The sequence below is a fragment of the Ahaetulla prasina genome, chromosome 1 (assembly GCF_028640845.1).
Source record: "Ahaetulla prasina isolate Xishuangbanna chromosome 1, ASM2864084v1, whole genome shotgun sequence".
In the NCBI taxonomy this organism is placed as follows: domain Eukaryota; kingdom Metazoa; phylum Chordata; class Lepidosauria; order Squamata; family Colubridae; genus Ahaetulla; species Ahaetulla prasina.
The window spans coordinates 197,623,168-197,647,612 of NC_080539.1; the positions used below are offsets into that span (position 1 = coordinate 197,623,168).

The following is a 24,445-nucleotide window of genomic DNA, read 5'->3' on the forward strand; positions in this document are numbered from 1 at the left end:
GCCTCACCCTGCCATTGAATGGAATGAAGCTGCCACTTTGGAAATGGGCTGGAACTGAAGAATGAGGAGAAGTCACAATAGCAATCTATTGCTTACTTTCCTGTTCTTCTCCCTGGACCAGGCTCTTCATTTGACTGGTCTCTGGAGTAGCTGCTTCAGAGGAGAGCAGAGTACCAAGCAGGGGTGGTACTCTGAAAGTGTCCTGAAACAGCATATTTGGGGCAGGCACAAAAATGACCAGTGAGCTGTATGGTTGCTACCAGAGGAAGAGCCATGGAAGAGAGTACATGGATGGAAGAGTAAATCTACCTTCTATGTTACCATAAAGCAGATATCCTAATTCGAAGGTTGTATGTCTAAGGCCATTTTCTCCAGACCATTTCCTTCCTTTTCAAGAAGAAGAGACTCAGGACTGCACTTATGTACATATAAGCTGAGCAGAGTCAGGCCTAAAGAGCAAATATTGCAGCCTGCGCGGCAAGGAGCAACACACCAAGGAGGAGAAAATTATTCAAAATCTCCCATAAGTAAAATTCTTGGACAGGGTAAGGCATCTTTATTTCAGAGCTCAGTAGAGAGGCAATGGCGCAGAGGCTTAATGACTCTGGATCTGTTGGCCAGAAATGGTCAGTACTCTGGCTGTTCGAACCCAGCACCATGGGATGGAGTGAGCTCCTGTCATTCATCCCTAGCTCCTACCCACCCAGCAGTTTGAAAGGATACCATCTGCGAGTAGATAAAGAGGTACTCCATCTTGGTGGTGGAAAACGCTAGCTGTGTTCTGCACTGGAAGCAAAGGAGCTGATGCTGGATCTGCTGGATCTGCTGGATCTGCCTGGCTGCGGTCAGCAGAAGACTGGCAGAGGAAAATCTGGATGATCCGACTTCCTCTAGAGTGCTGCTGGCCAGCTAGTGAGGAGCTAGTCCCCGCCCCCCAACCCCCCGTGGACCACCAGTATAAGAAAGGACCAGTGATTGACAGTTGCCAGAAATTCTACTGTGTGTAAAGATTGTAGACTCTCTGGCCTTATATGCCATACGCGATAGATAGATAGATAGATAGATAGATAGATAGATAGATAGATAGATAGATAGATAGATAGATAGATAGATAGATAGATAGATAGATAGATAGATGCATGCATACTCAGTAGAGGACATGGGGTTTATGTGAATGACATCTTCAGCCACCAACTTTAATTAAAAGAGCCAATAAGAACTAGAAAGGATCTGTTGCCACACTCTGGAGGGAAACTAAGAAACTTGTTCTCATAATGATTTATACAAATAAATCAGTTTGAGATATCCCAAATAAACTTGCTTTTTACATGCATGCAAATATGTATTTTTAGAAAAATAACCACGACATGTGTACATTAAGGTAAGATGTTATTCAATTGTGTTAGCAATGCTCAAAGGTTCAGGGTTTAATGGGAGTAAAAACCTTGCTAAATGTGCAGAAAAATAATACCTAAGTGGAGTGTACAATGGGGGAAAATATATACATGGACAATTATTTATGTGTACTTATTTTATTATTTCCACAGAATGCAGTTGAATAAATTGGTAATTTATACCTGCCAATTCATATGGAATTGTCCATAGGAAACTGTAATATATGTTTAAAGTTTTTGCATTGCATGCTTTTAACTGTTTCTTATAAAGTTGTAATTATATTATTTTCTACCATTCCAGGCTTTTTTAAGAGAAAAAGAAATAAATGAATAATAAATTAAGTAGGAGTAGTAATCTATCGTCTCTGCTTTGTGGTATCAAACAATCAGGTAAATAGGTCAACTGTCAAATTTTGTATAAGGATATGTTTATATATCTATGTCTGTATCAAAAACATGAAAGACTTCTGTTAGTTTTCAGAAAAAGATTTGCAAAGACAGCAAGTTTTTTTAAACAAAATCTGCAGTAATGTTTTGTATGCAGTTTTATATTTAGCATATTTTAGTATAATAGTTGTTAATATATTTTAGTATAATGATAGTTAACACCTTCTAGTTTAAAATGTGTGCAGTATCTATCTCAGGTTTTTCACTGTTTCCTAAACTAGCAATTAGTTTAGACTGAAGAATTTACCTAGGGTTAACTTTCCTTATTTAATCTCAACAGTTAACTATAATTTCTGTTGCTACAAACCAGTTAAACTATGCCCATGTATATGTGTGTGTGTGTGTGTGTGTGTGTGTGTGTGTGTGTGTGTGTGTATTTAATTCGTGTGGCTCCTGGTGACTTTCTGGACAAGTCCCTGCAGTTTTCTTCACAAGTTTTTTTGGATTTTCCATTGCCTTCTTCCTTGGCTGAGAAAGAATAACTGATCCAAGGTCATCCAGGTGGTTTTTTTGTTTAAGATGGGACTAGAATGGGACTAGAATTCAGTCTCCCAATTTCTAGACTTCTACACCAAACTGGCTTTCTGGTAAGTAAATCAACAATATTCTGTAACAGTCTGTTCAGTTTGCTTTCCGTCAAATGTATGACATAGTTACATTATTCATACAGCAATGATCAGTCACCACATACACAAAGGAAAGGGGGAATCCACTAAGGTACCAATGCAATATTTATAATGCTAGCAACATTTTGAAGTGTATAAAGGAAAGGGCTTGTTTTACCCTACAACAAATAATTGGTTTTATATCAAAGAGAAAAGAAAAACATTTAACTTTTTTAGTGAAGAAACAATACACTCGTACATTGCAGTAAAACTTTCCTTCAGGCCTAGCTCATCTCATGATAGGTAAAGTCTTCTTGGCAACAATACGGAAGAAACATGTTATTGTCTTTTTCCAGGATATTTGTTGACTTAGTTTTAAAGATCATCCAAGTCTGAACAGAGGCTGCCACTTAGCTGAGCAAATGCAATAACCTTTCTCTACTTTAATGACACTACCAAAAACACCTAACAGAACTGCAGGCAGGTCGGAAGAGGAACTGCTGCCCATGATATCCACATTTATACCATCACTGTCTAATGGGAACACATTTGGCCAGTACTTGTAGTTTCAAAGTCCTATTTAATCAGAGGCAACATGGATTAGAAACAGAAGTGTGTCAACATGGGAACAATACTTGCTCAAGCCCGTTCTTTACCTTTCAAATTGAGTTGCCTCTGCCAAGTCAGAGCTGTTTGATAAAAAACATGATTGAGTAAGTTTTTAAAGTCAAAAAAGAATTTGGCTGTCTTGTAAGGCTGATCTCTGAATGAAACCACATGGTTCCCACAGCATCCATGTGGCTCCTATGAAGCATCTTGAGAAAACCTGGAACGAAAGCAGCACTGAAAGAGCTGTGAGATCTTGTTCCTTAAAGAGCAAAAGAGGGGATTGTAATTAATGTGCCATTCATTTTATTAAAAATATTTATAACCTACCTGTTCTCCAGAATTGTAGATCATTCACATTAGTTCCAGTCCAGAAAAATAATACAAGAAACACCACAATACCAACAGAACATTTGAAACATTACTGTAAAACAATAGCACATAAATATGGCCACAAGATTATTCATTGAAAACATTCTTAAAAAGTGGTATCTTGATCAATTTCTAGAGAGCTCTTAACAAAGAATGGAGTAGGATGTTTTTAGATGTGAGTTCCAAAATCAAGATGCAACCATCCAAAGGGCTTGTCTCAAGAAATTCTGTCGAGAGCTGTTAGGACACCAAAGAGGCAGCCAAAAATGATCTCAGGAGACAGCAGGTTCATAGGGGACAAGAGCTGTTCTGAGAAAGAAACTTTACATTATGAAAACATAGACAGATATACATGAGAAGCATATGAGAATGTAAATGAGGCAACTATTTGAGACAGTATGTTGTTCAAGTGAAAAGTATGAAAAAAAGATCATGTAAAGTGAAAATTGGGAAATGCATGTAAAAATGAATTAGCTTGTGGAACACAATTGCTATTAAAAGCTGCTGCTTTCGCCAAAATTAAAACATTGCATTCTCTCACTTTTCTTTTGCTGTGTAGAAGAAATTGCCTTGCAGTGCACATCGTAAAATGTGCAGTCAGGGTGGGTGGCAGGGAGGCGGTGGTGGAAGAGAGGTGGCAGCGGCTGGGGCCTTCCCATTTTCACATCCCCCGCTACTGTTGTCACTACACCAGGCTCCAAGCCTGGCACAGTTCAACATACAAATCAGGGCATTGGTGCAGCTCTGGCACAGATCAGCATACATGCTGGGCTTTGAGGCTTCATTATCAATGCCGCTGAACCCGGCTAAGAGCATGGCATGATGGCAGAGGCAGGGATTTGAAAATGGGTAGTCCCCAGTCGCTGCTGCTTCTACTGATGTCCTCTATGATCTATCCACCTGCTCGCTTGCCCACCCTCCCAGCTTTCCCTCTGGCCATCCACAATGAGTTGATCCTGTGGTGAGTTGGCCATGTGGAGTTGGCCTGAGGCAACCTGATGGCTGGGAGTTGGCAGAGGTGACTTGGCAGCGGTGAGCCACCTGTGGCTAGTTGTCCTAGACCCTTTCCTGTCGTGTCCCACTCCTCCGCTGACGGCCGGGTCAGGGAAATCCAAATCAGGCTTGCCTCTGCAGCTCTGCCCAAAGTCCTAGCAAAGTCCTCAGAGCAGGCAGGAGACCAGAAAGTGACTTCAGCAAGATAAGTTCGACTTTGCCTGACTCAGAGACTGCCAGAAAGCAGATCCTTTATATAGGCCATGGGGTGTGGCTCCATGACTCAACACTCATTAAGGCCTGCCCCTCCCTTCCTTCTGTTGCCTCCGCCTATCCAGTCTTCTGATGCGAGGGTCACTCCAATCAGCAGCTGTTGGAAATAAACTTTCCTCAGGCTCACATGCTGTGGAGGAGGGGGAGGGGTCTAGCTGCTCCGTTTGCCTGGGCATGGAGCCAGGGCTGGGGCCGGGGGGTGCTCCCTCCTCTGCAGCCTGCTTGGGCATGGAGCCAGGGCTGGGGCCGGGAGATGCCCCCTCCTCAGCCTGTCTGGGCATAGAGCCAGGGCTGGGGCCGGGAGGACATTCTTCAGCGTTCGGAAGCAGATAAGCAGACCCCGGCTGCGGTGAGAGCGGGCAAGACACAACACTTTCCTCTAGGCACTATACAGTACAGGAATGTACAGTTTAAGGTCAGTGCCATTAGATTAGGAATGAATTGTCTTATTAAGTACAGAAAGTGCTACTGGCAGTAGATTTGAAATATAGGACAAGGCAAGCCCATTATGGAAAGATTGCCTACAAGACACAGGTATGTCTTATGTTTCCAGTGACGTCACCACTCCTGTTGGGCGCTCAAACAGGGTGCTCTGCGTTAGAAGATCGTAATAGCCAGCGAAACAGCAGAAACCAGCTGTTTGCCTGCCTCAGCATACCCCCTGGGCGAAAAGGGGTTTGCAGAGCTGCGGGGGATTGGTAGATCACCCCAGGGGCTTTGCTCTGAGGAGCGAAATTCCTGGGTTTGAGGTCCCACCGAGCCCCGCTGTCCTCTGACTTCAAACGTGCTCCTGCTTTGTCAGGAAAAGGGAGTAGGGACCACTTCTGCTCAAAAGGCCGGTTTAGCTCACGCTGGTAAAGCCTGTTATTAAGAACACAGTAGCCTGCAATTACTGCAGGTTCGAGCCCGGCCCAAGGTTGACTCAGCCTTCCATCCTTTATAAGGTAGGTAAAATGAGGACCCAGATTGTTGGGGGGGCAATAAGTTGACTTTGTAAAAATATACAAATAGAATGAGACTATTGCCTTATACACTGTAAGCCACCCTGAGTCTTCGGAGAAGGGCGGGGTATAAATGTAAACAAACAAAACAAAACAAAATGGACTGACTTCTTAAGCAGACGGGAAAAATCACAAGCGTTCGATCTTTGAAGTAGAAACAGTCCGCAAGTATCCTGACTTTTTCCCCTTTTGAAATTGGAAACTCTTCTTTGTCTCTGCTTAACTGACTCTTTAAAATGGCGTCTGAAAGCGAAAGTGTGAAGTTCTCAGTCTAACAAAGTGGTGTTATTTGTGGATTGTTATAAACGGAGCTCTCCTATACTAAAGGGGGCAAAGAAAAGCTTTTAAGTTTAAATTCTTGACTTTATTGAATTTTTAAGATTGATATGGCTGCTAAGCCACCAAAACCCTCTGGAAGAAGGGGGTCTGAAGAAAATCTTGAGGATATACTTAAAGAACAAATAAAACTTTCTGAAGAGAGGCAAAAGGAGATGATGGAAAAACTTAATAGAGAAATAAGGAAAGAAATGAAGGAGAATAATGAAAAAATAAGAGAAGATATTATGCTGGCTTTTCAATGCTTGTCTAAAAAAGTTGAGGGAATGGAAGAAGAGATGGAACAGATTTCTCAGTCAAATAAGCACTTAAAAGATAAAATGGAAGGTATTCAGACAAAAGTGGATGAAAACAAAGATCAGGTTGTAATATTGCAGTACAAGCTTATGGAAGGAGCTCTTAGAATTCACGGTTTACAGGAAGAGAGAGGAGAGGACCTAAGAAAAATCATATCAGAAGCATTGGCTGAATTTATTGAAGTGGAACCCCAAGAGGTAGCTTATCAAATTGATAAAATATATAGAGTTAATTCTTGGATCGCAAGACAGAGAAAGCTACCTCGGGATGTTGTGGTTTATTTTGTGAAAAGAACTATGAGAAATCAGATTTTGCAAGTTGCATATCAGAAAACTTTGAAAATTGGAGAACAGGAGTTGAAGGTCCTGAAAGAGATTCCTTCCAAGATATTAAGAGACAGGAAGGATTTTGTCTTTTTTACACAAGAACTTAAAAAACACCAGATTCAATTTAGATGGGAGGTGCCACTTGGTTTGACAATATTTTATCAAGGAAGGAGATACCGGATTGACACTGTGGCAAAGGATTTTCTCTCTACAGTTTTGAAATTTGAAATAGAAGTGATAGAAAAACTTCAAGAGATTCAAGAGGGTGTGGTGACCCAAGAGGCCTCATTGCTGCCAGCACCAGAGGAGCCACAAGAGCAAAGGGTGACTAGAGGAGCTCTTAAGCATAAAGAAGAGCAACAGCTTCAAAGTAAAAGTCAGGACCCCAGAATGGAAGCTGTGGGAGGAGCTAGACGGAAGATCAGTGGGAGGAGGATCTTCTCTTGTCTGCTTCAAAGCTTCAGGAGGCCAGTAATGGCAAATAGAATTTTGTCATGGAATGTTAATGGCTTGAATTCAGCTCAGAAAAGAAAGAAAATATTTCACTATTTGAAACAATTTAAAAATGATGTGATTTGCCTGCAAGAGACACATATCAAATTATCAGACCAAAATTACTTAATAAACTCAAAATTAGGTAAACATTTTGTTGCATCAGTTTTGGACAAAAAGAAAAATGGTATAGTTGTATATATCAGGAAGGATATACCAGCTAAGTTAATTGAGGCAGATACTCAAGGAAGATTTATTGCTATTGAACTGGTGATAGATACAAAAAAGATATTACTGATAGGTATATACGTACCTAATCAGCAACAAGAAAAGTTTTATAAAATGTTGCACGAGAGGTTGACCCTCTGGGATTACAGTTTGTTTATTTTATTAGGAGACTGGAATGGAGTAATTGATACAAGAAATGATAAGAGAACCTCTTCTAAGAAGATACCTATACATGCAAAACTACCAAAATCCTTTTTTGAAATGATGGAAGACTTTGAGTTTAGACATATATGGAGGTTGCGGAATCCAGATGAGAGAGATTTTACTTTTTTTTCCGATAGGCATCAATCTTTTTCATGTATTGGTTTTATCTTAATTTCTAATGACTTGCTTTCTAGGGTGAAAAAAATGAAGATATTTCCAAGGTGTTTAGTTAAGCTCAGTTTGGATGGAATTACTACAAGGAAAAAAAGGTGATAGAACATGGAGGCTAAATGAAAATTTGTTTAGATATGAGGATAATGTAAATCAATGTAAGAAACAGATGAAGGAATTTTTTGATTTTAATATGAACAAGGGGACACCAATAGGAACTATTTGGGATACGAGTAAAGCTTTTTAAGAGGTATATTGATATATTTGGACAATAGGCAGAGGAATAATAAACAAAGGCAGCGTAGGTACCTGGAAGAAAAAATTCAAAAGAAACAACAATTATTAATACAAAACCCACAAGACCAGAAACTTAAAGAGGCTATAAGAATATTACAGAGTCAATTTAATGTGTTAATGGCAGACCAGGTGGCAACGAATATACAATATGCTAAACATAATACCTTTTGTAATGCAAATAAACCTGGGAGGTGGCTGGCATATAACTTAAGGAAAAAACAGAAAGCACGTATCATAGAAAAAATAGAATATAAAGGTAAAGAGATATATCAACAGGACAAAATTAAGAAGACCTTCTCAGAATTTTATACTTCTTTATATGCGAAAGATAAAATACCAAATAGGGACATTTATGATTATCTGAAAGATTATAAGGTTAATACTCTAACATCAGAACAAAGGGAAGAGTTGAATCAGCCTATAACTACTGGAGAAATAGTGGAGGCAATTAAACAATTAAAAAAAACCCGGTACAGATGGACTTACAGCAAGTTATTATAAAAAGTTATAGGATGAAATACTAGGTCCACTTAAAGAATTATTTAATCAGATACAATTAGGAGGGGGAATACCCCCATCGTGGAAAACATCCTTTATTTCATTGATACCAAAAGAGGAACAAGATTACTCTAAACCTGAGAATTATAGGCCGATCTCACTTTTAAATAATGACTACAAGATTTTTGTTAAAATAATAGTGAATAGATTAATGTTAGTTTTACAACAAAGAATTCATACTGATCAATCTAGATTTATAAAAGGGAGACAGATGAGGAATAATGTTAGACAGATTATTAATATATTGGAATATTTGGAAAAGAAGAATAGTTCAGCAGCACTTATTTTTTTGGATGCGAAGAAGGCCTTTGATCGATTGCATTAGGATTTTATTGACTAAAAAATAGCTCTTGTCTTAACAGAAAGCAGGATAAGGACATATATTGGGGTTGGGATAAAGCTCTGAAGAAGTAGTAGCTCTTACATTGTAGAGGTAGGCTCTACATTGTTGAAGACTATGGATTATTAGAAATTGTTCAGTTTAAACATCTGCAATCAATTTAGGCCATTCCCAACTGGCCTAATGCCTAATGCCACTTTAGAGTTAGAAAAACGATTAGTAACAATGGAGGCCAGAGCAAAGTTATGCTATTTTAATCTTTGGCTAAATCTGTTTTTTCTTTTGGGCTAATTCCACTAGTTCTAGAAGATTGCTTGAAAGATAGCTTGAAAGAAGCCCTGTAGGGGGGAAAAAAACCTCTATCATTGTGGTTTTTCATCAGACATTGTGACTATTTTAGATCTAAAGAAGTCCAAGGAAGTAAGTAAAGAACAACTTTATAGATTTTGATCTATAAACAGACTCATGTGTCACTGCCCCTAAATATTCTGTCTGTTTAATATTAACAGCAATTTCATATCAGTTTAACATACAGTATATCATCATTTCACAATGATAAAAAAGTTTATTTGGGACCAAAGTTAATGCCGTTCCAAAAGCAACTTTGGCAAGACAAGTTTTGAAAATCCTGTATAAGTGGAATTTTTGACATTATGCTGGAAGAGACTGAGTCAGCAAAACATATACTGGAACACTGTTCCTTTCATAGAAAAAATATCATCTATTTATATCAGGTCCATTATGAATGTGCTAAGCTGGGATGGTGAATGCATTATATACCTCCTGAGTGTCCTTTTGATTGATGTTGCTTAAAGAATAGCCAAACTTAATGCATCAGCCAATTCTCTTAAGGTAACAATGAATCAACTCCTCTGAGGTTTATTTCTGATCTACTAAGTAATTTGTATAACTTAGTAATAAAAATTTAAATAAAAATTTGTTGTAATTTGTAAAGACAGAATTAAAATAAGCTTAGTATGAGAGAAAGATGTTAGGATTTAAGTCATGTTATACATTTTATTGCTTATAACAGAAAGGAGGATTTATACATCCATAGATCTGTAATATATTAAATCAGAGGTGGGTTTCAGCAGCTTTTGACCAGTTCTGGAGTATTGGTAGCGGAAATTTTGAGTAGTTCGGAGAACCGATAGTAAAAATTCTGACTGGCCCCGCCCACATCTATTCTCTGCCTCCTCAGTCCCAGGTGATCAGGAGGAAATGGGGATTTTGCAGTACCCTTCCCCTGGAGTGGGGAGGGAATGGAGATTTAACAGTATCCTTCCCCTGCCACGCTCACCAAGCCATGCCCACCAAGCCACACCCACAGAACCGGTAGTAAAAAAAAATTTGAAACCCACCACTGTATTAAATGTTTACAGTGTGCCATTTCTGCTTGAATGAGCAAAATATGGTTGCTGATGATGACCACATCTGCTCAGAAGGATGCAAAAAGTGTGACTTCTAGACACATGTTTTGCACACCTTTCCTACAACAACAACTCTGTAAAATAGATTGGGTTGAAACTCACACAAAGCTATCCAGGCATTGAGTATGGTTTGAACCTATGTTGAACCCATTTAATTAACATAGGAAATTGAATCCAACAAAACAGCAACACTTTTAATCTTAGCTATAATCATAGAACCCTGTGCATACCAGAATGTTGGTATTCAATTGGTATCTGATAATCAAGAAAGAAAAGTACTTTCTACAGTGGGAACTAGAACTATTTGGATAAGTAATATATTACTTGGGCTTTCCCTTCATTACTGTTTGTCCAATTCTTTGTCAGTATCTTGTTTATGCATCAGTGGAAAACTGTTTATCACTGCAAATATTGGCAGTATTTTCCACTATTCCTTCAAGTCTTCCAGACATGATTTTCAGGTTAATTGTTTTAGCAGAAAGTGTCATCTGTTCATTGGGACTGTTATGCAGAGTATTGCAAACCTTTCCAGCTAATCCATTCATTTTATAACAGAAAAATGTTCTTTACTGCTCCAGTCCCACTAAGCTGGGTGCTTCCTATTTTTTAAGCATATGTTTAAACCCTACATTCAGCATTTTCTGTTTGATATGATTTTTTTCATTCACTCTTTGATTTTTACCTTCACTCTTTGCCAGAATTTGGATATAATCCTTCTAAACCTTCTGTTAAGGCCAAAGTAGAAAGTTCACAAATGCAGTTGGAACCATAATTTGCTTAAAACTGGCGTGGGGGATCTAACATCCCCCTGTTTGCAGTCTACTGTTGCTAATATCCTCTTGCCTATCCAGCTTGAAACATAACTTACAGAAGGCTTTTGTCCTTTGTAGATCTATGAACAACATGATATAACTCTTTGAAAACAGTCTCATTCTGCTATGGCTAGGCTGTTCTTATTTCCATCGTAAAGAAGACCTTATTCATCAGGGTTCCCAATAACGGTATGCAGTATAGTTCCGGGTTGGAACACCATGCTGAGGGGGTCTTTTCCTGGGTCCATTTGATTGCCAGGGCATCATGTTGAAATACTCATTCTGAAGGACTCTATTCTTCTTCCTTTTCAGCTGCATGGGGGGCGGGGGAACAGTAAGGAAGAAAGGAGAAAAATTTGCCGGTCAAAGAATTAAAATTTCAGTGAACATCAGTAACAGCCAAAGGAACATTGATTTGGGTGACCTCCTTCTGAATATTCTATGAAAGAAGAAGTAAAATCCTACTTGATGTATCTTCCCCCAAGTAAGTCAGGTTTCTCCTTCATGTCATATCAAATAAATGGAAAGTTAATGTGCATCACTTCTTCACGTTCTGATGTCCTTTATGAAGGAGAACCTTGTGTAGCTCCTTCTGGGAGCAAGGTTGAAGGAAAAGCAAGGTTTGTGTTACTGGTTATCAGGTAGATGAATAAGTAACTCTAGTTTTTCCAATCTGGCTTCTTTACAGTATATATACCACAGAAGTCAGGATAGATTGCATGTGTCTTTAAAGATGGGCATACATGAATTTCAGAAAAATATGCTTTAACATATCAATAATATACTTTTGGTTCCAGCAGAAGCTAAAACCCCCAAAGATACATTCTGCATCTTCTTAATAAATTAAATGACACTTCCTTGAACTCTCCAAAGTCAGAACTACTGTAATTTTTAATGGGGCTGAGAGGTGACAGTAAAAAGTCAGTAAAAAGACTTTTTTTAAGGAAGCGCATGAGATTACAGGAGGGCATAGGAAGAGGAAGGTGTTGGATATGTTTGTCTATCTTTCCAGGTAAGTATCTCTTGCTTGTTCCTTGTCCCAGGTTATTTTAGGAGGTGGCTCCCAATGCTCAAAAGTCAAGCACAACTCAATCAGCCTCCCAGGAATCTGCAGCCAGCTTTACCAAGGACACTTCATGGGCATCCTTGTTCAATTCCAGTAATGTGATGCTGGAACCACAAATGCAGATACACTTGTTACACAATGCTGATTTCCCCAGCTTCAGTTAGAGCTAATTTCCAAACAAGAGAAAAGAAATATGACCATATAAAAGGCAGAGATTTTTATTATTATTATTTTCTTGATTATCTATCTACATGTTGAGGAGATGATGTAATAGTAATACTTCAAACATTCAAACCCATGATAATAGTCTTCATAAATATAGTTCCAAGGGAAATCCAAATTGATGGCAGATACATTGCTCCATATATAGCATGTGTACAGATGTAGAAAAATTCTACATTCTTTCTGGTTATATTTTTCTCACTGATTAGTACTAAGGAAAAATAAAAGAATGATTTCTTACCCAACAGTAGTAAATGGTTGCTGTGATTATCAGACTGTAGAAAACAAAAAATCCAAGTGGAATAGCCATTGGCATGTTCATGTAATTAAGCTTTTCTTGGTGCGGAGGAGGTTCTGAGGATTGACAGAAACACAATAGAGCTCAGACACCTCGAAACGAAGTATACTTTCATATTCATTGAAGTATGCCCTCTCCCATGAATGCTAGAAGATAAATTAACTGAATGCACAACTAATTGAAGCTCCAACTATCTGGTTTATTATTAAACTGCTTTCAAACATTTGCTCAAAAATGCCAATTAGGTTTTGAAGGAAAGGAGTTATTGAACTCCTGTCTAGGACCTGCTTCTTACCAGCAGTTTCTGGCAAATAATGTTGCAGTGGGGTGGTTGTGGCAGAAAATGGTTCATTGGAGGGGCATCGATCTAAATCAAGGATCTTTGCCTCTGAAACCAAAGAAACCAGCTTAAGCACACAATTTAAATATGGGCATCCCTGTAGTTCATAAAGATTATTTGCCTCTCTGACCCATTAGAAACAAATTTCACGATTTTACCTTTCACATAAATTAAATTGCTCCTGCTTTCGGTTTCATATGGTGGCGGGTCGATCACCTCAATCTTGCACATGTAACTGTCCGTGTGGTTGACCTGCAAGTTGCTCAGGTGAAACACAGCATGTTTTTCTTCTTTTGTAATATTGATGTCCAGGCTTAATTCAGAACTGTTTATCTTGATAAAAAGTGTGGAATTGTTCCAGTTTGCTTCAAAAAGTTGTTCTTCTCCGACTCCTTTCAACAAATAGGCATTTAACTTTGTAATGGTTTCTCTGTGAGCTGGAAAGTCACAGGCCAGCTGGGCATTTTCGTGCACTGTTTTGTGTAGGAAGCTCTGTTGCTTTGAAATGTTTTCAGCTGTTGGAGGAGAGAAACATTTTAATAAATAGGCTGGCACAGGGAGCAGAAGAATTCTGTAATACTTTAGGAAAACGGGCTCCTGTTCACTGTAATTTCACCGTAATGCCACCCAGAGTCACCTTCTAGGGCAGATGCACAGCAGAAAAAATTATTAAAAATAAAGAAATAAAAATAAAATTGTCAAAGAAATACACTACTATATTTCACAAAACAGTTGTGAAGTTGCTAATAAACATGATAGAAATTCAGCCTTAATTAATATGATTAGCTCTCTGACTACAGTGAAGCTTTTGTTTTTCATTGAAGAACTAAAAATAAGAACCACCTCAACTGCAAAATAGAAGCAGGCCGTGTGGAAAAGTTTGTCTGAAATCCTACTTGGCTGTGTTTCAGGTGTGTCTTATAAATATTATGAAAATGCACAACCCATGACGGACGATGGACAATGGATAGACAATGGACAATGAACAATGGCCATATGTGTTATCAGAATAGCTCTGAAGCACTAGTTCACATGAATAAGTCCTTCAGCAAGCTGCCCCCATCCCTGCTCTCATCCCAGGAGACAGAACTGTGTAGATTTCTCCCACCTGTTTCATACCTGTAGAGGGCAAAGGGATGGCCTTGAAGGACAGGAGGAAAACTCTACCAAGGCAACCATCAGACAAGTCCAACTGAGCCCATTCCAAGAAAATAATTGAATAAATATCTCAGACAGGACCCTCCCTAACTCACATGAAGATAAAGTCAGGAAGGGTAAAAGGGCATTCAGACATGCAAAATTATGGTATTATAACTGTCCCAATAAAAGTAGTACTAGACCTCCATGGCATCGGTTTCTTAGTCTGGACTACTCTATAGGGCTGACAATACCTCTCGAAGGGAAAGAGAGAGGGTTTGCTTTTCCTGACATCTGGATGCATTTGCCAGGCTAGGTAATGAATTATCTGCAAAGAGACAGCCCAGCTCAAAAAACTCCAAGAACACAACTGCTCAATCCTGAGTTTCATATGTTCTTACTATTGAATTACTTGCTAGTTTCTGAGATTTCAGTATCTTCAAGGGTTAGGGTCAAGGTTAAGGTTTCAATATTGCTTGTGCTGCTAAAATCCAGCATATACCCAAAGCAAAGTTGCCGAAATGAAGAAGCGTCCTCTTTATGCATATAAGGATCAACTTTCTATTCACCCTCAGTAAAACATCTATAGCATCTCAAAAGTCTTTGTCACCAAAATTGGGTAGAGAAAAGTGTTGGAGTTGTGATATTCAAAATCTTTGCATTAGCAAACCCCTTAACGGTCATCAAGGTATCTCCAGGAAAACTCCAATAAGGGCACCAAGGCTTTAGTAGCTTGCTTTCATTCTCTCACTCCCCTCTCAACTAGTATTCAGAGATAAATTGCCCAGAAGTAGGATTTTAATTTTTAGTTTAATTTGCAGCCAAAGATAGAACCTTCCCAAACAAAACTCAGCTAAATTAAATCCCATTATTACGTTGTCCTATAGAAGGATGGCTAGATGCAGCAGACCCTGCAAACAGCCCCACACAGTTTGGGATCATAGGTTAGAAATTCTTTCATATATTTAGCCAAATTGGTTGGGTTCCATCATTGCCCTGAAAGAACTGAGGGAAAAACAGTTCATCCCCATCTAAAGAACCAAAAGGGGACAGAAGATTGGGAAGATTATTTCAGACTATGATCTGAAATAATACAAGTCAAAATTTTGGGCAATAGCATTTTTACTAAAAGCAAAAAGCATGTTATAGCTTTCTCCAGTTTTTATAGTTGTCGTATTTTATTTTCATTAGGAGAGCTCTTAAAAAAATGGAATTGCCTGAGCTGTATGAGAAGACCTATTTATATGTGCAGGTGCTATGGGATATACCATTTCTGTCATAGCAAAAGAAGCAAGAGAATGGGGTGAGAGGCACCATCAACCCAAAGACCTTGAATGCCTCTTTGTCCTCTGTCTTGGCATAGAAAATGAGGAACAGGGAAGCCAGCCCTTAGAGAAGGAAAGATTAGGGTTATACACAAGACTTCAAGTCAACAGCTGCAGTAGCAGAAATCAGGAACCTTAGTTCTTAATGAAATCCTTTTAGGTGAAGTTTGTAGTAAAATGCAGATAAACAGGCATTGTACACAGAACACCATTTATTTAGTTAGTTAGTTAGCTAGTTAGTTTCATTATGTTCATATAGGTATCCAACACAGAAAATGTGTCTCTGAAAGGCATGTAATAAAAATCACTGCTTATTTTGATAAAAAATCAAAATAAGAGATCCTGGCAACAGGGAAGAGTTATGTCTTTTCTGCAGTTTCTCTCTGCAGTTCAGTGGCACATTTCTGCACTGAGGGCATTGGGCAACAACTTTATGGTGGGAAAGCTCTAGTAGTGGCACAAAAGACTTGGGTGTCATCTACTTACTTACTTACTTACTTACTTACTTACTTACTTACTTACTTACTTACTTGATTATGTGACCACCCAATTCACACACAGTAAGTATTTGATCAGAAAGCAAAATAAACATTGCCATACTACAAATTTCAGGCTATCTTCATGTCACAACAGTAGTCAGTTATATTTGAGCCTGTCAGCAATCATTTGGGATATATGCCAAATCATGATATTTTTGTGGGCCAGCCAGTGATGCCAGGTGATGAGACAGTGACATTACAAATAAGTAATAAAATTATAAAATGCTATAAAGTTATTCATTCTGTTCATAACCATTTTCAAGAATGTAAACCCATTTGAATCCATTGAGAATTAAATCCTTAAATATTATAAGATATGAGAGTTTTATTTAATGATGCACATAATGTAAACTCAATTTTTGTGCACCGATTGCACATAAAAATAAGCTCATTTTATGAATAAGCATTAATTAAACATTGCTTCATTACTTTCTTATGTAAGCAAATCTACAGCAATCATCTTAGTCATATATAAAATTATGTTCAAATCAAAATCAGGCTCATAAATATGTTAGTTTTTATTTGTTTTGGGTAGCACTTCATTCTTTTTTAAAAGCACCATTTGAGCTTTCTTTAATTAAGTTATCCAATTTCATTCTCTGTGAAAATGTAATACTTTTTTCAATATTAGCGCTGCAGCTTCAGCTAAATAAGCAGTCACTGGCATCTAGCTTTTTATTGATCTTCTACTAGAGGTTTTTCATAATTTAAGTACTTCAGAGGAAAATAATGAACTCATACTGTTCTCTAAACCAGGCACATCCAATCTGTAGCCCACCAGCCACATGAGGCCCTGGACAGCTAGTAATGTGGCCCCACAAGTTATAATAAAAATGTTTTTAAAAAGAAGTTTATTATTTATATACACTATATGACTATGTTTGTTTTCTGAGGTTTTCTGAGGTTATGACTATGTTATATACTTTGTATGTGGCTGAAGACAGTTCCTCTTGACTCAATGCAGCCCAGTCAAACCAAAAAATTGGACATGCGTGCTCTAAACTAACAAGTAAGCATAGCCCTTCATACAGTCCCTCTTGCTTACAGGTCCTAATCTCTGCAGGAACATCTATAGCACAAGATATATCTGGATAAAGGGGAACGGGGCAATGATTCTGGTCTTGTTCCCCATCAATCTTCTTCTACTAATTCCATCTCTCAGACATCTGCACATTGAACCAAGGGTCTTGATTTACTTAATCCAAGGAGTTGTCCCTTTGCAGGCATCACCACTGCAATACATTATATCTAGCGGTTGGGGGCTATTGTGGGCCCAGCGTCAAGGATGGGATTCATTGATACTGGCAGATAATCTATGAACTGGGAATTGATTAAGCAGTTCCTACTATACCTTTCGCCAGATTCTTCTGTAATTGAATACAGCCTGAATGGAGGCATGAAAGTTTGGATTGGTTTCCATTTCTTATCATTTCTTGTTTTATTTGATACAGCTTAATTGCAGTGTTTTCTGACCATGACTTGCTTAGATTCTAGTTCAAAGTTTGAGATCTGGGCCAGAGGAAAACCTAATTGTCTAAAGTCACATCTTTCTCTTGAAGTACATTTTTTTTTGCTTTCCAAATATCTTACTAAAGAACAAAAAACAACTTCTCTTCCTCCCTCTCTTTTTTGTGTTTAATTATGTTTACATCGATAATATTTCCACAAATACTGTAGTGTGGGAACTAAGCTCTGAAGAAGGCTTTGTTTTCTTTTCTCACTTGTTCACTATATTCTACTTTCCACAATAGAGTAGTCATAAGAGCAAAATGGAAGGGAAGCAGCCTAGAGGTAAATGAAGAAATTATATTAGTGGGGGTTAAAATCATGTTATTGAAGACAGACAGCAATGTTGGTGTATTATACATGGAATAGGATACAGTAGAAATGCATTTAATTTGGATTTTTAAAACTATTTATTTCATATACATTTTTGCACATTTTAAAACTTTACTACAAAAGACTAAAACCATACAATGTACAGTATGTTTAAAAAATTCACATTAAAAGCCATTAGCCCAACTATTAAAAGCCTAGCAAAATAAACGTGTTTTGAGTTTCTTGAATAGGCTCACATACAACTCCAAAGGAAATGAGTTTCCCCATCAGAGAACAACAGAGGAGAAGGCTCTCTCCTGCAGGCCACAAAAGTGGACCTCTAATACAGTGTGCCATCCCTGCTTGGCTTCACTTCTGAATAAGTTCTTAATGGGAGCACCAGCCATTAGACCTTTAGGGAAATGGCAATAAAGAAAAAACCCCTCAAACCTAGTTTGGTTTTTGGGTGACTATATGACACATCACTGCAGGGTTTGGAGCCACAATGCCCTACCTTTTTTTTTCTTTTTGCATCTAATGTATAGTAGACAACCAGCACCTACCTTTCAATAGGAGCATGGAATCTCAGGACTTCTTACTGGTTAGCAGCCAAATGCCTTGAAATATACATTTACCTAATTTCACCATTTCAGAAGCCTATACAACCCAAAGCTCATGATCCTTCCAAATGTTCAGTATATGTCCCCAAATACTATGGTGCCATTTACCAATCGTAGTCATCTATATTAGAGAAAAATGTACTGTATCTATTGAGACAGTCAAAGTGATAAAATGGCTAAGCCATCGAGACAGAAACCCGGACTATGTAAAAAATATTCTAAAGTAATATGAAATGTAATAAACTGAACTTAAGCATTAAACTGAGAGAAACTGAACAGATAACAAATTTGACCAACCCGGATTCGATCTCACATCATTATCCTGGGATACGAATATTTGCTTTCATTCATTCATAACAAATTTTCCCATTCCAGCGAAAGCCTAAATTATTTTTAATTGCTATCCAGACAATGAAGACTTTATCTGACTCTGAACCTATGCTGTTAATGATCTGCTACATATTTAAGTAAGTGAAAATGGCAGAGGAGTTTCAAAAGTTGATGTCTCCAACTTTACTGTAACAATTCGCAACATCATTTATTATCCAATAAAAAAAATCTCAAAGAGTCATTGCATAAAAGCAAGCAAATAACCCTGAGACAGTCAATTGGGTCCTAGAGAGAAAAGGGGAGCTGCAGCGGTTTACTCAAAGAGAACTGATGTTTCAAGGAAAATTGTGACTTGTAAGTGCTGATAAGGTCTCAACTGAACTATTATTAATTATTGATTATTATTACAACTGACTACTGAATGGGATGTGGTAGTTCATTTTTGAAACCAAGTCATTTCTCTACTTAAAATTGTTCTTCAAAGGTTCCATTTGCCCAGTTAAGAAAAAGATTATAGTACCATAGGAAGCTTGCTTATTGTCTCCAGCAAGACAAATGCCAGCTTGGTGGAGGGCAATTCAGATTTAACAAATAGTGTAGTAGGGGCGTCTAACTGCCCTTTCCCTGAACTACACTGAGCAACTGATGCTGGGAACATACCACAGTTCATTTCTCTTGCTGAATGTTGGTTGCATCCTACCCCCAATCAATTGTTGAAAGTAGGTCAGCCAAGTAGATAGAATAGAATAGAATAGAATAGAATAGAATAGAATAGAATAGAATAGAATAGAATTTTATTGGCCAAGTGTGATTGGACACACAAGGAATTTGTCTTGGTGCATATGCTCTCAGTGTACATAAAAGAAAAGATACGTTCATCAAGGTAGATGGACCTTGATTTGACCCATAAAGAAAAATACTTATATTCTTCATGAGATTTACCTTCCACCTAACTTTCTTCTTTGTAAAGTACATATCCAAAGATTAATGAAAGGTCAGTTCAGTTTTGCAATCAGAAAAAGTAAAAACATGGCTATCTACTAATGTTTACTGGCGTCCATATGTTACAGCGGATCTGGTTCAGTCAGCATCATCAGTAAAAGCCGTCACTCTTGTTTTTTATAGCCTTCTCCAGTCTGGTAGTTTTCTGGAGTACTTATTACATGAGAGCCACATTGGTGCATCCAACAGACTAGAGAAGGCTGATTTACCATTATGAACATTATTTTGTGAGAAGCAAGCTGGTTAATGTTAATGTTTTTTTAAATGTTATTGTTAAATTTTATATTCAAATAGTACTGCATTTGCTCCAAGCTTCCTTTAACAATTGCCTGACAGATTTTCCACACAAGAATCTAAAAGACGGAGCAAGGGGTGAGTGGAAAAAGAGGCAGAAAGAGAGAGATATTATTACCTGCTGAACTGCTGTCCTGAATAATATGAAACACAGTAAGAACAATCCAGGCGATTATGCTGGTTAAAGGTATAATGGACATCTTGACCTCATACAGAATAGAACAGAAAGTTGCAGTTGTATCAGTTTAACTCCACACTTCAGGTCAAACAGGTATCTCAGAGATTTTATTCTCATCTTTTCCTCTCAGCAGCATATAAAATGCAGAAATATCAAACCACTCTACTGCAAACAGGAAATGGCTCTTTGATGACTTTGCCATTTTATCTGTGTTTATTCATGCTTTTTTCTATGCTTCGCTCTACTCTCAGAAACACTGCACTATTATCCCCCTGACGTTCACTGGAAAGAAATGCCAGCCCTCGCCCACTGAAAATGAGAATGGGAACCTGGATCAATACCCAGTCTGAAACTTTCATTGCTGCCAGGTGAGAATAAAATGCCACTGAGATTCAGCCAGTCATTTATGCACCAGACTTTTTTCCTCATCTGCTTTCCTCTGAAGAATCTGCATCATGGAAACAGAGCTGCTGTTACCACCATAAAAATAGGCAAAGCAGCAGCTCTACTACCTCAATTCCTTTGAAAAAGTCCTACATTTAGAAATGAGCTTATCTACAATTGAAGAATAGATACTTAAAGTTTCAAATTTAGCAGAAATGGCAAAAATTTCTGCGTATTTGAAAGACTACTCACAAGAACAATATATAGTAGAATGGAGAAAATGGATTGATTATATTCAAAATAAGTACCAGATCAAAAAGTATCAAATAGCTTATGAGTGATGGTAGGATGTACTGTAGTTGTGTATTTGTTTAAAAGGGGAAAGGGGAGTTAAGGGATCAATGGGGGAGAAGGGATTATGGGTTAAGGTTTTTGGAGTATTTTAGCGTATGTTTGTTAGAAGTTATACCCTGTATTTTGCTCTGGGAAGTCTCTGGGGGGGGGAGGGGGGGAGGGTGAAGTGGGGAGGAATTTTTAAAAAAATAGTTTGTTGTAAAACTTTTTCAATAGAAATGAGCTTATCCAGAAATGTCTGTGGAGATTCTCAGTCATTCCAGGTCCTAGTTGTCTCAAAGGTGCTTTTTTTCAAAAGGAACCGGACTGGTTCTCCCCACCCCTGGCCCACCCCCTTTATGGAAGAAGAAGAAAATGTTTCACTTCTCATCCAGTTCTGGCAGGATGGTGGAGGTAATGGAAGGATTAGTTCTGGCAGGACAGAGGGTGGGGGTGGGGAGGATCATCCAGAAATGGTTCCATGTCTGTCTTACCATGGCACATTTCCAAAGTTTGATAAAAGTTATGAAGGGTCTAGAGGCCATTCATAAAAAGGTAGGTATCATCAAGACAAAAAATGTGTATGATCTTCAATATTAATTACTATGGAATAAATACAAATATAAGCAAATAGGGTCAAATATTTGACACCGGCTAGAACTAAACAATGGCACGAAAGCCTTGGCTGCTAGACCAACAAAGTTTCATACATTCTGTGACCATCACCACTCCTTTTTTTCTCCTCCTTAAAACTGATTTCCTTTTTTCTCAAATGTGCTATATGGTTCAAAATAAAGGAAAAGAATCTGGCTTGCCACTGTGAAACTTTGGGGAAGATAAAAAGGCATTTAATTAAACACCTACTCCAAACTATTTGTAAAGTTTATCATAATTAGTCAATATCTGGTTTCTAATGAAGCAGGAAAAACGTTTCTAGAGAGCTTTAAACCTGAGAGGAAGCTGCATATCAATCAATAATGTTTAGCTATAAATGACAAATATTTTAAGGGCCACACATAAGCCTGGACTTCAGGGAGTTCTATGAATTTCCCATCCATTATTTAAATCAGGAGTAAGCAGTGCCTGAGATTAGCATTCCAATTACCCCCAGTCTTTTGGCCATTCTGGTTAATCAGATGAGAATATTAATCCTAAACATCAAAAAAGGAGAAGATTGCTTGGCCCTGGTTTAAACTAAAAAACAAAACAAAAACCCTAAATCATTAGTTCCAGGAATTCTATGCCATTGCTATTCCCAGAAGATCTTCAGGTTCTAGTCATGTATTTGGAGAAATCTGCAGAAATGCTGACTTCATTTTAGTAGGCCTTCAGTAGGCCTTTCCATCAATAGTAGGATAATCAGCCTAAATCCAAGTCTAAAGGACTTATCCAGAATACAATCTTTAACAATTCAGGAGTGAGTCTTTGAATCTAAATTGCAATTCAGTGCCAAGTTCTTGTCTCCTGAATCCATTTTCTTCAGCAGCCCAAAGGCATCACCTGCTTCCTCCATTAGCCTACGATTCTCTCTAGGAGAGTTCAGGAATTCCATTTTTCCTTAGTAGTGCATGCTAGTAATTTTTCATATATTACATTATTTGTGATTACACATTCATGAATCCAGAGTAACATCTTTGGTTTCTGATGTAACTCCATGAGGTTCATTAACAGATATACCTGCAATTATAGAAGTTATAGAAACCCACAAGGGCTTATTCAGATCCCTCCTGTTTTTAGTAAATCTAGTAAGTGTCCGTGAACCCAAGCATCCCCACAGAATTGAGGATCTTACAAAAAACAAGCAAAAACAGAGCTATGCAGTTATTTAGAATTTAGGATTGCATCTTTCAAAATAATAATGCCAGACAACTATCTCGGTATATTAAAAAGAAGAGGAGGAAATGGTGGAGAAAAATCAATCTGCAAATGCTTTTACCCCATTCAGATCAAATGTGCAAATAGATGACCTGATTCTACAGTTTCATTGTTCAATAATATATTTAAACATTGGATTGAGAAACTTTCTCTCAATTGTTTTTAAGTTTCTGCCTCCCTTTTTTATTTGGGAGAAGGGCAGCTTACTTTTCTGTACATTTAGTACAATTAAAGAATGATGGGGGAAAGTGTTTGAGGAAGGCAGATTGGACTTCTGCTTCTTGGATAAGATTTCATAATTTCTTCATTTCCTGATTGTTGCTGCTTCTTTATATCATATGTAGCCTACCTACAGTTTCTTAAATCCCTAATTTTCATCTCTTTTTTTTTCTAATACTTCCATTAGTTCCTCCTCACTGTTAGCTAACCCATTTCATGGCCTTTACTTCCACCTGACGTTCTTCCCTGGCCTCAGCACCTCACCTCCCTTTCATGATAGTTCTTTCTGTGCTGATTTTCTGAATCACTAGCACACAGTTCTGCCATAGCATCTTCCTTTATGATCAGAAAGGGGGACCTGCCTTCACAGTTACTGACTGATCCAGATCACTATAATTGAAAATTCTTGCTCAGAGAGAAAATCCAGCACTTGATAGCCATCAGAAAATTCAAGGTAGGAGTTTCCTTGTTTAGTTTTGGGCTGGAGAGTTCAAAAACATTGGAGACTGTATGCAAAAATGAATTAGAATGGTAAGAGCATCTGAAAACAAAGCAAGACTCTTCAGAGACAAATATGCAATTTTAGCCCATCTAAAACTGAATGTACAGTAGATGTTCTGCTAGCTGTTTGACAAATTCTCTCATTTTAGGATCCCAAAATGCAGCAACCCCAGGAGACTTTAATGCCCACTAATGGAATGCCAAGCTATATTTGGTGGGGAAGCAAATGAACATGATATTAGAAGTGCATATTTTGAGATGTGGGTTGATATTGCATAACCAGACATCTTCTATTATTTGTCCACTTATTTGCATTATCTGTCTATAACAGGGGTCTCCAACCTTGGTCCCTTTAAGACTTGTGGACTTCAACTCCCAGAGTCCCTTAGCCAGAAAGCTGTCTGAGGAACTCTGGGAGTTGAAGTCCACAAGTCTTAAAGGGACCAAGGTTGGAGACCCCTGGTCTATAACATTTGCCTGGGATTTCTTGGCTGAATTGTGTTATGTATTTCCTGAAGAAACCCTTGATACTCTCTGCCCAGTAAGGAGACAGTGCAGAGAGATGTCTAGCTGTTTAGCTAGTAAGGAGCTAAATTCAGTGCGGACAAAGAGATAAATGGCAAAAAAAATATTTATTTGTTTATTTATTTATTTGTCACAATAATATAGTAAGTGTAAGCATGAAATAACTATACGATATATAAGCATAAGTGTAAAAAAAGAAAAACTATACGAATTGGAATCAAAGGGAACATTAGGACAGAAACGGTAGGCACGTTTGT

General features: G+C 38.0%; 1 protein-coding gene across 1 annotated transcript; it reads right to left on the bottom strand.

Annotated features, from left to right (window-relative positions):
* Positions 1–9,242: 9,242 nt before the first annotated feature.
* CD28 (CD28 molecule) lies at positions 9,243–20,469 on the bottom strand. Its single transcript, XM_058186718.1, has 4 exons — positions 20,292–20,469; positions 13,267–13,623; positions 12,712–12,824; positions 9,243–11,494 (listed from the first exon to the last, which is right to left on the bottom strand). The coding sequence occupies exons 1-4, from the start codon at positions 20,371–20,373 to the stop codon at positions 11,354–11,356; spliced, it is 693 nt and encodes a 230-aa protein (XP_058042701.1). The 5' UTR covers positions 20,374–20,469; the 3' UTR covers positions 9,243–11,353.
* Positions 20,470–24,445: the final 3,976 nt, after the last annotated feature.

Excerpts from the sequence above, each read along its gene's own strand:
- CD28 (XM_058186718.1), bottom strand. The coding sequence starts at position 20,373 with ATGTCCATTATACCTTTAACCAGCATAATCGCCTGGATTGTTCTTACT. Across the intron at positions 12,825-13,266 it reads CAATTTAATTTATGTGAAAG|AACCTCCTCCGCACCAAGAA; the intron begins GTAAAATCGTGA and ends GTCAATCCTCAG. Across the intron at positions 11,495-12,711 it reads CAACCATTTACTACTGTTGG|CTGAAAAGGAAGAAGAATAG; the intron begins GTAAGAAATCAT and ends CCCCCCATGCAG.